General features: G+C 34.7%; 1 protein-coding gene across 8 annotated transcripts in view; it reads left to right on the forward strand.

Annotated features, from left to right (window-relative positions):
- Window positions 1-15,687, forward strand: part of CDH18 (cadherin 18) — a 1,344,136-nt gene that overhangs the window by 1,280,126 nt on the left and 48,323 nt on the right. For all 8 annotated transcript variants that reach the window (XM_015653084.2, XM_015652999.3, XM_015653058.3 and 5 more), the window contains 2 exons: window positions 9,050-9,237; window positions 13,151-13,404. In XM_015653084.2, coding sequence (XP_015508570.1) covers window positions 9,050-9,237; window positions 13,151-13,404 — 442 coding nt within the window. The remainder of the gene's footprint in view (window positions 1-9,049; window positions 9,238-13,150; window positions 13,405-15,687) is intronic.

Genomic DNA, 15,687 nt, shown 5'->3' on the forward strand with positions numbered 1-15,687 from the left:
GTGAGTTTTGAATCTGATTCTAACTGTATGAGTACCTTACTTGAGAACGTGCTTGGAAGTACATCTGATTGATGCTGTTATTTTTTGGTTTATTTATAAATATTCTTTGTTGTATACATTTAAAAGATAGTACCTTTCTGGATTTAGAAGATCAGTGTTCGTTAGACATGCAAAATGCAGTAAGATGTGCAGGATTTTTCCCCTTAAAGAAACACTTTAAACCACAACTTAGAAATAAAGGTTGTACATATATCTGTTTGAAAGGGTTTACTGTGGTTTTCTCTGTATTCATTCTAAATAGAGCTGACTTCCTTTCACAGAAACTCCTAAAAGAAGAGCAACAGTTTTCCAAAATATAAATAAAATCTAGGAGGAATAATATGAAACAAGACTGTATAATTTTATCAGTCTTATTTCTGGTATAGGAAACATAGCTGAAAAATTCTGATTGCAAGACAGTAGTATGTCTCAAAAGTAGGAAAGGGGTTGTGAATTCAGCAGAATAGCCTGAAACCTCACATATTTTTTGCTTATCAATTACTTCTTGTGTGTCTTGTACAATACTGATTTCCTTCAACATCATAAGTTTCTTTTCTTCTAAGAGACAAGTAATAAATGAATTATCTATTCAATGTAAGTTGACAGACAGTGCTCTGCATTGGAAGATTTTTGCATCTCTCAGTTCTTGTTAGTATTACCACTGATGGATCCATGTGGTTGATGACTAAGGGCCCTAATTTCATAGTCATAATTTAGTTCATAATTTGCCAGAAGATATTCCATCTTCTAATGGCAGTGTTATCAGCCTTGAACTACATCAGAGTATTCTGTATATTTTTTTTCAAGAATTCTCTCTGGTGTTGCTTAAGATGAATAAATTCTCTGTGTTTTGCTTTGTTTAATATGAGGAGATTCTGATAGCATAAAGATCATCACACTAGGCAGAGGCTTCTATTGACCAGCTTTATGCGTTGAGTGCTAAGGATTACATTCTGGCCAGCGTGTAGATCTATAGTTGCTGTGTCTAGACTCTAATTCATAGATTTTGGTTTTTGATACATCTAGTTCAGTTCCCTAGGATAAAGCAGTATTGAAATAGAACTCATGACTTAAAACACTTTTTATAAAGCGTGTTTTTTGAGGCTTGATAGTTTCATGGCAATAGTAAACATAATATGAAATTATGTATATGCATAATTAGTTTGGCCTCTCTTTTTGCAATATCATTGTATGAAAAGTGCAAAGCCATGTTTAAATATGAATGTGATATGAAGATACTCCTGTTAGCTCTGAAAAAGTAAACTCACATCCCAGAAGCAGACATTAACACTGCTCAGTGCTAGTAAGCTATCCACTATCTGGCCTTGTTAATATAGCTCATTAGCTAGCTATAAAATTATCTGCTATTCGTTTTCTTTTGAAATTCACCAGTCCAGTGTGGTCATTTCTGAATCCCCAGTTCCATGTAGTAGATCCAGTTCTCATGATCTGCTGTCATGAGAACTGTCACAACTTTGTGTCATGAATTGTCAGCACATTCTCACTCCGCACTGCCATGGGCAGCAGCCTGTCCTGTCTTACCTGGTGACTAGTCCAGGGCTATCTGCCTTCTCTTTTACCACTTGGCTCCTGACAAATGTGATGAGGAAAGCAAAATTTTCTCTGATTGTTTTAGCATGTCTTTCTCCTTTTTTCATCCAGTAATTGCTAAGAGGCTTATGCAATCATAATGTGTTTCAGGTCTCGGTCATTCTGTTAGATTTGCCTGAAATTGGACAAGGGTTAAAAATTATTGGAGACTATTGAGTTAAAAAGATTGCAAAAGTTTTGCGTCCTGAAGAAACTCAAATTTTAAATAAAACAAGATAAGGACACGATAACTGATTTTTCTTAACATTGAAGAAAATCAATTGTATCTTTTTAAATTACAATTTAAAACATCTGATCAATTGTATCTTTTTAAATTACAATTTTTTCCTATCTAGTATAATCTAGATCCTGATCATTGTGCCATTTATGGGCTTGAGAAGTGGGACCATGTAAACTAATGTAGCTCAAGAAGTCCAAGTGCAAGGTCTGCACCTGGGTCAGGGTAATTCCAGGCATGAAAACAGACTAGAAAAAGAACTCAATAAGAGTACCCCGAGGAGAATGACTTGGAGTTTCTGGTGGGCAGAAAGTTGGATGTGAACAGTCAGTGTGGGCTTGCAGCCCAGAAAGCCAACTGCATCCTGGGCTACATAAAAAGAGTTGCACCCCTCAGGTCAAGGGAGGTGATTGTCCCCCTCTACTTTGCCCTTGTGACACCCCACTTAGAGTGCTGTGTCCAGGTCTGGAGTCCTCAGTACAAGAAAGATATGGACGCGTTAGAGTGGGTCCAGAGGAGGGCCATGAAAGTGATCAGAGGTCTGGAACACCTCATTGATGAAGATAATCTGGAAGAGCTCATGTTGTCAACCTGGAAAAGAGAGGGCTCTAGAGAGACCTCATTGCAGCCTTTCAGTATGTAAAAAAGGATTTACTAAAAAAGACTGAGAACAACTTTTTACAAGGGATGGTAATGACATCAGAAGGGGGGACATTTTTAAACAGAAAGAGAGTAAGTTTAGACTAGGTATCAGGATGCACTGGCACAGGTGAAGTTTTGAAGCTTTGGATGTCTCATCCCTAGAAGTGTTCAAGACCAGGTTGGATGGGGCTCTGAGCAATCTGGTCTAGTGAAAGGTGTTCCTGTCCATGGTAGAGGAGTTAAAACCAGATTGTCTTTTGGTGAATGCCTTCCAACCCAAGCCATTCTATGCGTCTATGTGGTGATGAGTCCAGCAATGATCCAGTATCCAGGGAGTATTAGGAACAATTTCCTAATTTTTCTGCTTTTCTAGTAGAAGAATTTTACTTTTCTATTCTACCTTTAAAGTAACTAAAAGTATTCTGCTTTTACAAGCAACTTTTAAAGGTTGCTTATTTATTAAGATTTTTTTCATTATAATTAGACTAATATCTTTTCCTCATTTCATGCTCATCACTTCCTGTCTGTATGACTATTACATTTTGATGTAATAGCTGCACAACATAACTGTGGTGCTGAAAAGTATTTTTCTTCTCACATATTCTTGAAGGTAGATATATGTTGAATTGATTGAGCTTTTAAAGTGTGTTCTCAGGTTTCAAAGTCAGTGCACAGGTTTCCCTGAGTGAGTGACGCTTCCTTTGTGAATACAGTTAGTGTTAAGTATACTGATTTTCTGCCTTTACACAGAATTATCACAAGGTCCTGACCTTTTTTTTCTTGTTTTTGAAAATGGCTATAGTGTTACATCAGAAACAGAATGAGGGGCATGTATCAAGTTTCTATTTTTTGTCAGTAAGTTTTCAGAAACTTCCTCCTGATTGTAACAGCCAGATTCAAAGGTAACAGGGGAAAACTGCTGTTGTGGTGAAGATGTTAGTTTTAAACGAAGAAGTGTTGGGGTTTGGTTCTCTAGAAGTATTTAAAATACCTGCTTAGCAAAGTGATAGTGTCCTAGCACAAGGACAACGAGCTGTTTTACGGAGTGGTAAAATAGACAACCCTTGCTGATCTGAGGGATTTTCTAAAATTACTCTTATACTGTGTCTTTGTAATGTGCCAGAATCAATAATTTGTCTAAGGGATGCCTTGGACATATGAGAAACACATTACTTGAGATGTGTTCATTCAGTTCAAAAGGGAGTTAAGACATGTGAAATAAAAGTATATGTACCTTTGAGTGTATGCTGCCATAGACTAGAAAATACTATCTAAAGTGATTTGTTTAATCGTCTTAAAATTGTCTTCTTCATCTTTTGATTATTTTTTTTGTTTGCTTTTTTGTTTTTTTGTTTTGGTTTTTTTTTGGTGAGAAGAATGGTATGTTCTGATATTTACACAATATTTGAAGTTAAAGCTACCAAATTGTTTCATATCATACTGAAATAACACAAGTCATTTAATGGCATTTGGTCACACAGGAAATCTCATGATGTTCTGTTTCCTGAACAGAATAAGTGTGATTTCTGTAATCAGTTTTTACTGTAAAATTTAATGAACTAATTACAATACTTTTCAAGAGTATTAAATATCTTATTGTAAAACTCTTCTTTAATGAAAATTCATGACAACAAAATTTGGTGGCAGAATTGTTTATGAAATTCAAATATTAAAGGAAGATTGATGGGGGAAAATATACTTATGTCGAAGTCAGATGAAATACTTTTAATAAATATGTGGTCTATGCACTGAGTTTTAGCACCACCTAGGTGCATCAGCATTACTCATAACAGTACCATGGAGTTTTATTTCATTTTATTGAGTATTGTCCATAAGGATTTTTGTGTACCAGATGCATTATGAATGACATGTCATACATATAAAAAAAACTTCAAAACACTCTAGATAGAAAAAAAAAAAAAAAGTGGAGGTTTTTGATGGTTTGTTTGTTTGCATTTCTATGGGTTTATGAATAAGATTGTAATGGTTTTGGGAATGAGGGAATGTTTTTTGTTTTTCTCTCAGAGTGGAGAATTGGGAGCAAGACCACTCCATTTTGAGGAGTATTCTTTGGAAAGCCTTAATTTTCATGTCTTTAATGAAATTAAACCCCAATGTGATCACAATCCTAGCTCTACTAGAGCCAGGAAAGAGCAAGAGTACAAACAAACACAGAATAAACTCCAAATTGAGTTTAACCCTTTACAGGTGTTGATATTGCTCTCTGCTTTATCCAAGCTGTGTGATGCAGCCATCATCCCCCTTTAAATGGCATAAAATATACTGAACAGAGCACAGCCTCTAAAGACTGCTATAGATCACACCCAACAATTAAATTCCTCATTAGTGATTATTACGGAGTGCATATGCTCCTTTTCCCATACTATTTGCATGGAAAATAAGTATTTGGGGATTCAATACATACAGGAAAGCAGTGAATCTGAAAATCCAGGAGAAACCCAGTTTTATGTTTCTGCTTTTACCTATGAGTGGCATAATAATATTTTATAAAAACATCAAGAAGCCAGAATACCTTTGTTCTCCAAGATCAAAAGTACAGTATTCTGACATCAGAAAGTTTTCAAGAACTTTTAGTTATTGTATCTAAAGACAAAGTGTCATGGAGCATAAACTCGTCACTGATTAAAATCTTAATTGCCATCATAACTCCTGTTTTACACTGAGATGTATAAAGCAGGGACAATGAGATGTACAATTATTGTTTCAGCCAAAGGAGTCTCTTGTATCAAAGAATGTTTGTTTGTTTGTTTTAAATTGACCTAAGGTTTCCACCTTAGTGTTCTTCACACTTTCAAGGCAAGCAAAAGTTTGAAGGGTTTAAGTTTTGAAGTGTTTTGATTGTCATATTTGTAAATAAGAAGTAACTTCACTTATAATTCAAACACATTTAGAAAGTGCAATAGCATTGTGGCTTTTGGCAGGGAAGAAGAGTAAGCCAAACATACCTCTTAAAAATTTCTTAGTTTAGTTTTATGAAAGAGATGTTGGCATCAAAAAGAATATTCAGATTAAAATTAGTAGAGATAAAATTGACTGAACTTCTGCAATAATAAAAGTTTCCGTACTCATAATGATGATGGATTAAAACTGGATTTATTATATTAAAAATAAGCATAGTAAAGGAACATGTGACATATGTCCAAGACATACTGTGATAAATAGGCTTCTAAAAAGACTGCAGTCTCAAAAGAGAAATCCAGAATAATCTATTACATGTAATGAAAACCAGCAGTTCTGTGAATGAAGAATAGCTTTCTCAAAGAAAGCCACCAAGGAAGATTGATCACAGTCCACAGTTGAAGTTCCTCTTTGGTTTTCTCAAAGATGGCAGGCAGAAAACATGAGACATACCTTCATAAATGACAGGATCATAGGTTCACGTGAGACTTGAAAAAGCAATCTTTAAGGGCAGCTTAAAGCAGGTTCAGTTAGATCAAGTTACTTAAGATTTAATTAAGAGTCTTGTCTAGTAAAGCCTTGGTCCCTTTCTGCAAAGCTGTTTTACAGCTGGCTGGCCCCATCATGTACTGATGAATGCAATTATTCCTCCCCTGGTGCCATCACTGAATGTCATGATGTTTGTTTTAGGACATTTCTCCAGCATGTCCAGGTTCCTTTGAGTAGCAGCCCTGCTCTCCAGTGTAATAAGCACTTTTTCCCAAGCTGGTGTTCAGTATTATGTCTCTTCCTCCCATTGCTAAGTATGGTAACGTCTACTGTTCAAGAAGACATTGTAACCTATAAAAGTAAGTCAAAATTATCAACAGAATTGAATGGATTAATAAATACAAAAATTTCAATAATATGCTTATTGATTTTCATTAAATACTGTTACACTTCTTTTTTGAGAGGTTCAGACAGAGAAATTACTTTTCTCAGAGTAAGACACAGCATTGGAGTTTGCCTGTAGGCTAACTGAAATGAAAGTATATGGTTCTAAAGATAAATTATTTCTGTACTATAATGACAGATACGCCATAAAGTTTATTGAAAGATGAAGTTCATATACATGAATTTGGAAAATATTTCAATTTGCATAGATTAAAGTTCTGTAAAGTGGTGTCCTATGCAGTACATTATTTGGAACAGTGTTAATTTCCTCATATCATGAACAAAGGGAATGCATGTGAGTGAATGTGATAAAAGCTGAGAACTGAATCAGCCAAGGTTATTGATCTATGAGAAACAGGTCAGCTCCTCTAGAAAACAGTAGACCATTCCCAAAACATTTCTGCTTCACAGCAGCTCCTGGAATGCTTAGAAGCATACAGTTGGAATGAACAGTTCCTACAATGCTGGAAGTATAAGAACAATCTGTTCAACATGGTCAGATTTGGTGGAAAAGACTGATCATCATACCTGATCCTCAGGGCTTCTATCTTCCCAGTCAATTGTTTTAGAAAGTTGAGACAGACTCATAGTTTGCAATACAGAACTGTAAATTCACATCCCATATTTTACAATGTCCTATCAAACTTTTTTATCCAATGCCCAAGGAAACAGTCATAGAATCACAGATTCTGCTGTTTAAAGGGACCTGTCTGAGTCATTAAGTCCCAATGGAAAACACCCAAGGAGTCACAGCATGTAGCTGAGGGCATTGTCCAAATCCATCTTGGACTCAGACAAGTTTAGTACTGTAACCTTTTCTCTGGGAAGTCTGTTCCAGTGCTCAATTGAGCCTTTCATCAGTTCCTCTTTCTAGCAATAAAGTATACAATGATTTAGAGTTTAACATTTCCAGTTTCACCACTAGCCTAAAAAAATGTCTGTAATATAGTTTAATTCATGTTGCTGAATTTTGTCTTTTTGTGCATTTGAATTTTTAGATAATATTTTTTGTATTTATCTGTTTTGCTCTGCTGAACATTTTATTTTCCTTGAGATTTCCAAAATTAATAATAACTTTTTTTTTCTTTACCTATGAAACCTCTTTTTTCCTTTAGACTAACAAAGATTAGGGCACTTGTCCATCCTTATTGCACCACTAATTGTTTACTAGTACTATGGACTAGTATGAAAAAATTAATTCAAAACAACAAATAGGTTTAGGAACTGTTGTTCAAGAGCTAGATGCATTTATAATTAAATCTTCTGTTTTCTACCAGGTTTCTGTAAACTCATCTATATTTTACTGATGATATCTACCCCTTTTTAAATGCAGCTTCTGTAGGTTGATAATTTCTTCAATCCATCCAACCTGTAATGGGTTTCTGCCACACTTTGGGTTCAATCTCTGAATTCAATTTAAATTTTGCCTTTCTTTTTCTACATGCTTACCAAGGGTACCTCTGCAGTCATGCTATCTGGTTTAAACCAGCAAACCATAACAACATGTTAACTTCTATATGTCCACTTTCAAATGTGCTGATCTTGCCACTCAGTTTTGCACTATTGGATTCACTGCCACAGAATGCCTTCAAGAAACATAAAAGGAACCTGTTAGAGTTTCAGAATATATGTTATGACAGAAGTTATTTTGCTTTTTTTACTGTGTTGGTGGTTGAACTCTGATGTGAACTCTGCAGACTTTTAGGGAGGCATTTGGATTGGGGTTTTTTAGATGGAAAATGAAGATGTTGTTGGTATGTACACACGTTCCATTGGATGCAAATTATTCTTTTCAGTTCTGGTAGATTTCATAATCCCTGCTGTATTATAAGGGTAGCATTATTGGAGAAATCTTTAAGTTTGAAGTTATTCTGGCCTAGTTGCAGATGGAGATTGAGGTTTATGTAATGACATTATTTCCCTTTGCCACTTAATATTTCCTTGGCAAGGACCAGAAAACATTGTTCCATGTAGAAAATTTCATATAAAAGCATAGAGACAGTTAAGAAAATTATCTTTAAAAAAATATTTCATTAATTATTAACCTTACAGGTTACAAAAACACTGAAAGGAGATCATAGTTGTAAAGGAAAATTTTTCTGGGCACTAATGGGTAATACTTCTTTGTACCCATTATGTTAATTTTCATTTACAAAAAATAAAGTTAAAAAGAAAGAAAAAAGTTCAATTTTTTTGTGCAAAGAGGAAAATATTAAGATTTATTACATTTTTCTTTATTAAAAATTACATATTGAAGATGATGCAATGTTGCAAAAATGATAGGATTTTGGGAAAAAATTCAACATATTTTTCAATTCAAAAGTACTCACTTGACCATGCATTTAATTGTAAGTTGGTGAACTATATGTATGTTGGTTATGGAGAATATAAACTTGTAAAAATACTGGTATGAAGTAATTTATGTATTATGTGATATACAGTAATAGCTGTGAAAGCTAAAATTCTACATTAATTTGTATTTTGAATAGGGAATGAAGGCATTCCAAATCAAATACAATTTGGTTTCGAATTCTTTCTGGGATCTAAATAAGTTCATAAGTTTTTTTTTGTCACTTTATGAAATATGTAAATGATCTTTCATTGACTCAGACATCTATCAATCACATAGTGGTTCTCTAGTTTAGTTTGACTAGAAAAGGTTCAAGCTATTGTTTTTTTCCCCCTCAGAACATTATCAACTGTATGTTCCTGAGTCGGCTCAAGTTGGATCAGCAGTTGGAAAAATCAAAGCAAATGATGCAGACACTGGTTCAAATGCAGACATGAAGTACACAATTATAAATGGTGATGGCTCTGGGGTGTTCTCCATATCTACTGACAAAGAAACAAGGGAAGGAATTCTCTCTCTGAAGAAGGTAAGCCATAGAAGATGTAAAATTCATGTGAAAATTTTATTTTTGTGCCTAGCCTAATTGAATCTCAGCATAGAAACTTTATATGTGGCAACAAATGTGTAATTCGGTTTTCATAGATTGTTATTATTTGATTTCTCTCTCCATCTGGTATCTAAATAATCCAGTATTGTGCTAAACACTTAAAATGTTACTGGTCAAGCTATTACAGAGTTATCATTTATATGTAATTCCTATATTTGTCCCAGTCAGTTGAGAGTTCTCATGTGGGTTTGTAGAGTCTTGTAGTTATCAATTATATATATCCATAGACCCTAAAAATTAAAAGCTAATACGCATTTAAAATTGCTAATATTCTGGTCTTGATTAATGGTTGGAGAAATTAAATCCTGAGAAAATGTGAAAGAAGAGGATAAATAAAAGCTATCATAAAGCATGATGTATTTTTTTTTGCTTCCAGATAGATATATATGTATTTAAGATAGTCAAAATAGTTTCTAACTCAGGGAAATATTATTTTTATAATTCATAAATATTTAAAAGATCTCTTTCAGTATCTTAAAAAGCTTTAACTCAGTGTCTTTTCTAAAAGTTATGTAATACCCACCTTTTTCAACCACATGAAAGTAAATTGTCTTTTTTATACCGCTGAATTTATTTCCTAATGGCCTTGTTGTAGCTAAAACCATAATCTGTTATTTCTTCTTAAAATTAGTATTGTATGCTCACCATGCCTACTGTTCATTAACCACAACATTTATGCATATTCAAAACATGAAGCAGAAAGGAAGAATTTGCAACAAAATGAAAGACATATAAAAATCTGTTAAATCACATTTCTCACTGGTTGTGGCAAAGTAGATTCAAAAAAAATTTTTACTGTGATTTAGAATATGACAAAAGCATATGTTGCCTGTTCCTTTACATACACATGACAATAATTTAAGTCATTTTTACATCAAGACAAGAAGACGTACGTTTTGTTTAGGTAATGCTATATTCCAGTTGAGCAGAAATTCGGCACTTAAAAGTTACATAAATTTGTGTATAATACCTCAATTATTTCTTCAGATACCTTATTCCTTTATCCAGTATTAAAAATGTGATCTTGGTTTTTTTCTTTTTTTTTTTTCCTTTCTCTTTTTTTACTCAGGTCTTGTATGCAGTTTAATAAGTATATAATATTCTGTGTCCTGTATTGGCTTTTAATTTAGATTGGGTTTCAAGCTGATTTTTTTTGATAGCCCACCCAAAATAAATGATCTAAACAAAGAACAAAATTGTTTTGGTTTTGTGTATCAGATACCAGTGCCTTCTACAACAATAGAATAGAATAATTTGTCCTCTAATACTTCTCCAGAAGAATTTACAGTAGACACATCAGAAAAGCCAGAAGTAAATATATTATTGTGTCTAATGTCATGACATCCTCATCAAAATATTAAAACTCCCCTTTTGTGAGATTCTGATGGAAAAATAGAATTTTTCAGTGCCTCCATTTAGTCCTTTCAACAGGTATGCAGAGGCTGTGAATGTTAGAATCCTTTCTAGTCTCATTCTAGGCTGACCCAAAATATCCAGTACTTTCATTATCTTTCCTGTTGACAGACCTGTCGAGCCATTCTTCAGTCTCAAAGATCCTTCCACAAAGGGTTGATTACAAGCTGTCATGAAGTATTTCCACTTTACCTCAAGCATTTCCTTGTTTGAGTAAGAAACTGGAGGAAACCCAAACAAAATAGCCCAGTAAAAGCTATTTTTCTCTGTATCCTTCAAAAAAAGAATGTTCATCATGCTCCCCCTTTGTCATGATTTTCAGAAAAATGTGCTAGAACTTCCCTGACCTCAAGTCAGCAAGTATCATTCAGGATTCCCAGAACAAGTGTCTAACAGCCCATGTCTCTTGCATTTTGTATAATGAGACTGGAAATGTTCAAGAAAAAGTTATTTCTCATAAAATTCTGTAACTCCTTTTGGGTGTTACAGTTACCCTAATATGACATTTCTTTTGGGACTCTCATATTAGAAACTCAAAGCACGGTATAATGCACAGCCGCATTTTCCAGTTAGCCCTGTAACTGGTCACTAGAACTACATTTGACATTTTCAGTTTGGCATGAAAATCACATATACTGAAATTATGTTGGTAATTGTCGTGGAAAGACATTATTCATTGGGAAAATAAGAAACATGAACAAAACTTCTGTTTAATTCATTTAAATGTAAATGTTTTGCTTTCTTTCTGGGGAAGACTTAGTGATCTTCAGTGTTATGTTAATTTAAGCAAATATAGAAATTATTTACATATCTAGAAACACATGATAAGTCTGTTTCTTACCTTACATCTACATCTAATGAATGAGATGTTATAGGAAGAAAAAAAAAACAAATGGAAGCAAAAAACTACTCTGGCTATATTTGAAATGTCAGCTTTTTCTGATTATCTGAATAGATTATTCCCTTAAACAAAAAGTGTTATTGTGTGATTGTCTGATCAAAGAACTAGATAAAAGAAAGAGTTTATGTTAGTACAAGACTTTTTGTCATTCCTCATGTGTTTTCTGAGAGAAATTAATCTTCCTGTACAAGTTAATTCAGTCATTGTCAGTATAAACTGGGTTTTCCAAAAAGACATCAAAGTTGCAGTCCTATTTTAAACCTGTTTACTTTTAGAATATACATGCTGCAGAGAAATTAAAATTGCTATTCAATATTTCACTGCTCATAACAAAAAAAACATAAATTAACAAATGTCAGAGTTAGAATTTATTAAACCTATATTTCTTTATGAATTGACTTTAGTAGCATACTTAGCAGCTTTTTTTTGCATAGTAATAGAATTACCAGGGTATGGTAAATTTCTCTGCCTTTATAACTTTTTATTTTTACATTCAAGAAAGGGAAATAAAGAATGTGAGGGTCACAAAACCCTTGCATTGTTAAAAATCAGAGAATGAATTAATTGTCCTTAAGTACACAGAGGAGAAGTCAAAGAAATATACAAAGTGAATAGAAATCCTGACCAATTTTTCTTATACATCATCAGTCAAATTTATTGTAGATTTCATTTACAAAGCACACACTGACATTGACAAGCCATAAATTGAGTTCCTCATATGTCTTGCCTAATGTACTACTTTGCCACTCCTTGGGCTGACAGGAAATGCTGATTTAAACTTGGATGAAGAGATTTTGTTAGACAGACTTTCATGTCCACACAGAATGATACTGGTATCAGTGGAATTATATTATCATGCTATAATAAATAAAAATTCTGGTTCTGAAAAAAAAAATAAATCCATGCATATGCAACTCCTTTTAATGATATGACTGTGTTTTGAGACTGTTAGACAGACTATATCTGTAGCCACTACACCCACATTCACTAGAAAAATCACCTGGTCATAAAAGTTCCTGTCTCTTACCATAAGTGATTGTTTTCCTGCAAGAAGTTGCCTTTATTCAGCTGAGGATAAAAGAGATGCCCAAAAAGAATTTTAATGTCCATGTTGTTGTCTGTGAAACTTTTTTATTAAAGATGTGAAGTTATTTTAATTCAGAATACACCAGTCTCTACCTTTTTCAGGATTTAGGATTTACTGATTAAAACCAAAAGGTGACAAAATCCAGACACTACATTATCATGAAAGTTGAATCTGAGGCTCATTTTAAAACCTGGGCTATTGCCAAAACAAGTATATTTTCCAATATTCTACTGTACAGAAAAACTGAAACCATCCTGCTTTGTTTTTATCTTCTGTATACAAGGTATGGCAGTGGCTGCCAGAATATCAAAGATTATCATCTCCAGTACCGTGAAGAAATATTTAAGTTAAACAGAAAAGATGTTAAATTGCTAGCAGGCTAAACTGGAGAATAGAATGGCTCTGAGAATTTTATTTTTTTTTGCCAACAGCCACTCAACTATGAAAAAAAGAAATCATATACACTTAATATAGAAGGAGCAAATACTCACCTTGACTTTCGCTTTTCGCACTTGGGACCATTCAAAGATGTAACGATGTTGAAGGTCATTGTTGGTGATGTGGACGAACCCCCGCTCTTCACTATGCCTTCCTATGTCATGGAAGTCTATGAAAACGCAAAGATCGGGACTCCTGTTGGCACAGTAACGGCACATGATCCTGATGCTGCCAACAGTTTAGTGAGGTACAGTAAAACCGTATTATCTGGATTAATTATTCAATCATGACATTGAATTTCACAAGCTTCAGGGTTAGTGAGATCTGGAATGTATGAAGACTGTTTATTTGTACTATTTTAGTCCATAAAGGGAAACATAGGTTGGAACAGTGTCATGATCATTCTGTATAGATTAGATCTAGTAACATAACCTTCAGCCTTTATTTGGTTTGCATTATAATTCCTATCATTGGTCTGAGCCGAGGTCTGATTTTCCAGTGGTAACCTGCTGTAAATCTATTAAATATCACAGAACTGTTTTCCCCCTCTCTGTCAGAATTGTGCTGGCCCTCTGCACACTTGCTGCACTGTAGTTGTCGCAGGTATTTGTGCAAGACAGTGGCAGGTTTAGATACACCTTCCTTTTAGAAACAAACAGGATCATTTTTGCCAAACTTTGAGTTAGAACCCAATATTTGAGGGTTCAGGATGAACCCAATATTTTGTAATATGCTTCAGCTTCAGTGGAGTATCAAAAGAATCAAATATGTGTAATGATGAATTTTGTGGAACAATACATGAACTTGATGTGCCAAAGGTGGTAGCAGATTTAAAAAGTTTCCCAAAAATATCCACAAAAACATTTTTGATGCTTTTCCTTTCCATGACATAATGGTACAGCCTTCATAGAAATTGTATTATTATATCCTTGGAAAACAGTTTTTCTTCAGCTAATTAGGCATATTTAGTCTCCTGACTGAGTTGAAATCTGCTGGATATGTGTAATAGTCTTGGTAAGATGAAACAATCTTTTCAGAACAATGAAAACATCAGGTTTTTATGTGATAATAGTCTAAGATTCAAAATGTTTCGTGTCAGAGAATCAATATATGCAATTTCTTAGTGGCAAGTTATTACCTTTGAAAAATTTCCACTATGGTATTTGTGCCTAAATCATAACATACATAATAAAATTTTGCTAAAATAGCTGCCAAATGACTGTCGTTCTAATACTATAATTCTGAAGCTACTAACAGTCAGACCATTGTGGATATTTGAAGTAGGAAGGGCAAGTGAAGATTTCACTAGTTGGTCTTTATTTCAACTGTCTGTTGCCCATAACAGTTTTGTCTAGAAAGAGATAACTGGCAAAAGGGAAGAAGCAGCAGTTTGTACAAAGCCTGGGAAGGCCAGAAGTAGATGTTCTGGCTGAAACAGGCAGTAATTTGGAGACAGCGGGATCAGAAGGAAAAAAGTATTTCCAAATATTGAGCTTCTTGTATTTGCCCTTTTCGTTTTTCAAACCTGAATTTGCAACCAGTGAATGAGGACAGAATATTAAGTACCCATATTATTCATATAATTGAGGGAAAAAAATTGTTCTTACTTTTGTGTATCATGTTTTCCCCTAAATTGACATATATTTTTGAGTTGTTCCTTACATATCTCTGTGTCTCAATGGACTAAAATTTATAGTGCTAACATAACAGACCAAACCATAAAAGATCTGAAGGGAGCCAGTTTTCACTCAGTTACATGTTGGTAGGGTTTGGCAAGGGCAGTGGCAGCCCAGATATCCTTGGCTTTATATTGTGACTAGGTCCACCCTCTAGCCAGGCTTTATCCATCTTGGAGGAACTGACAGTGAATGTCATTTGCTAGACTGTGGGCTTTTTATGAAGATGCTGATTCTCTAAGGCCCGAACTAACACGTTGCTGTGTGGGATTCTAAATAGACACCAGGCTGGGTTGGGGTGCCCTCAAGTTTTCCTTGTGCTTCCTGCCGAGGGAACAGAAATGCTAGTCCGAGAATAGACAGCTCCTCAACTTCACGCAGAAAAAGTGAGGTAGTACAGAAGGGCTTTGTATTGTTTCAAGATCTGCCTACAGCTTGGGAAGCCATGGGTTGGAAGAGGTGTGACCTGAGAAGTGGGACAGACTGCATGGGCTGAGATGCTGCTCCACTTGGAGTCAGGGTCCTGCCCCATGCTCCACTCAGACCAGAGCAAAGGAGCCACTCAGAGGTGGCCATGTTTCTCAGAAGTGTCCATGCAGTGCACTTACAGCCTTTTGTGCTGCCTTTTAGGAAATGTCTCCACTGTTTGTTTGAAATCCTGGTGAGTCTGAAAGACAGCCAGAAGTAAAGGTCAAGTCTCTTCTTTGTTCCCCCCCAATCAAAACAGTGATTATAAAAATGTAACCAGGAAGATCCAGTGTAAATTTCTTAGGAAGCAGGGATCACAATCTCCAGGGAAGATAGGTACAGATAGGACTTGTTCTGCTGGTCTCTGTGTAGCAGGGAGTAACAGA

Source organism: Parus major, chromosome 2 (genome assembly GCF_001522545.3).
Source record: "Parus major isolate Abel chromosome 2, Parus_major1.1, whole genome shotgun sequence".
NCBI lineage: Eukaryota > Metazoa > Chordata > Aves > Passeriformes > Paridae > Parus > Parus major.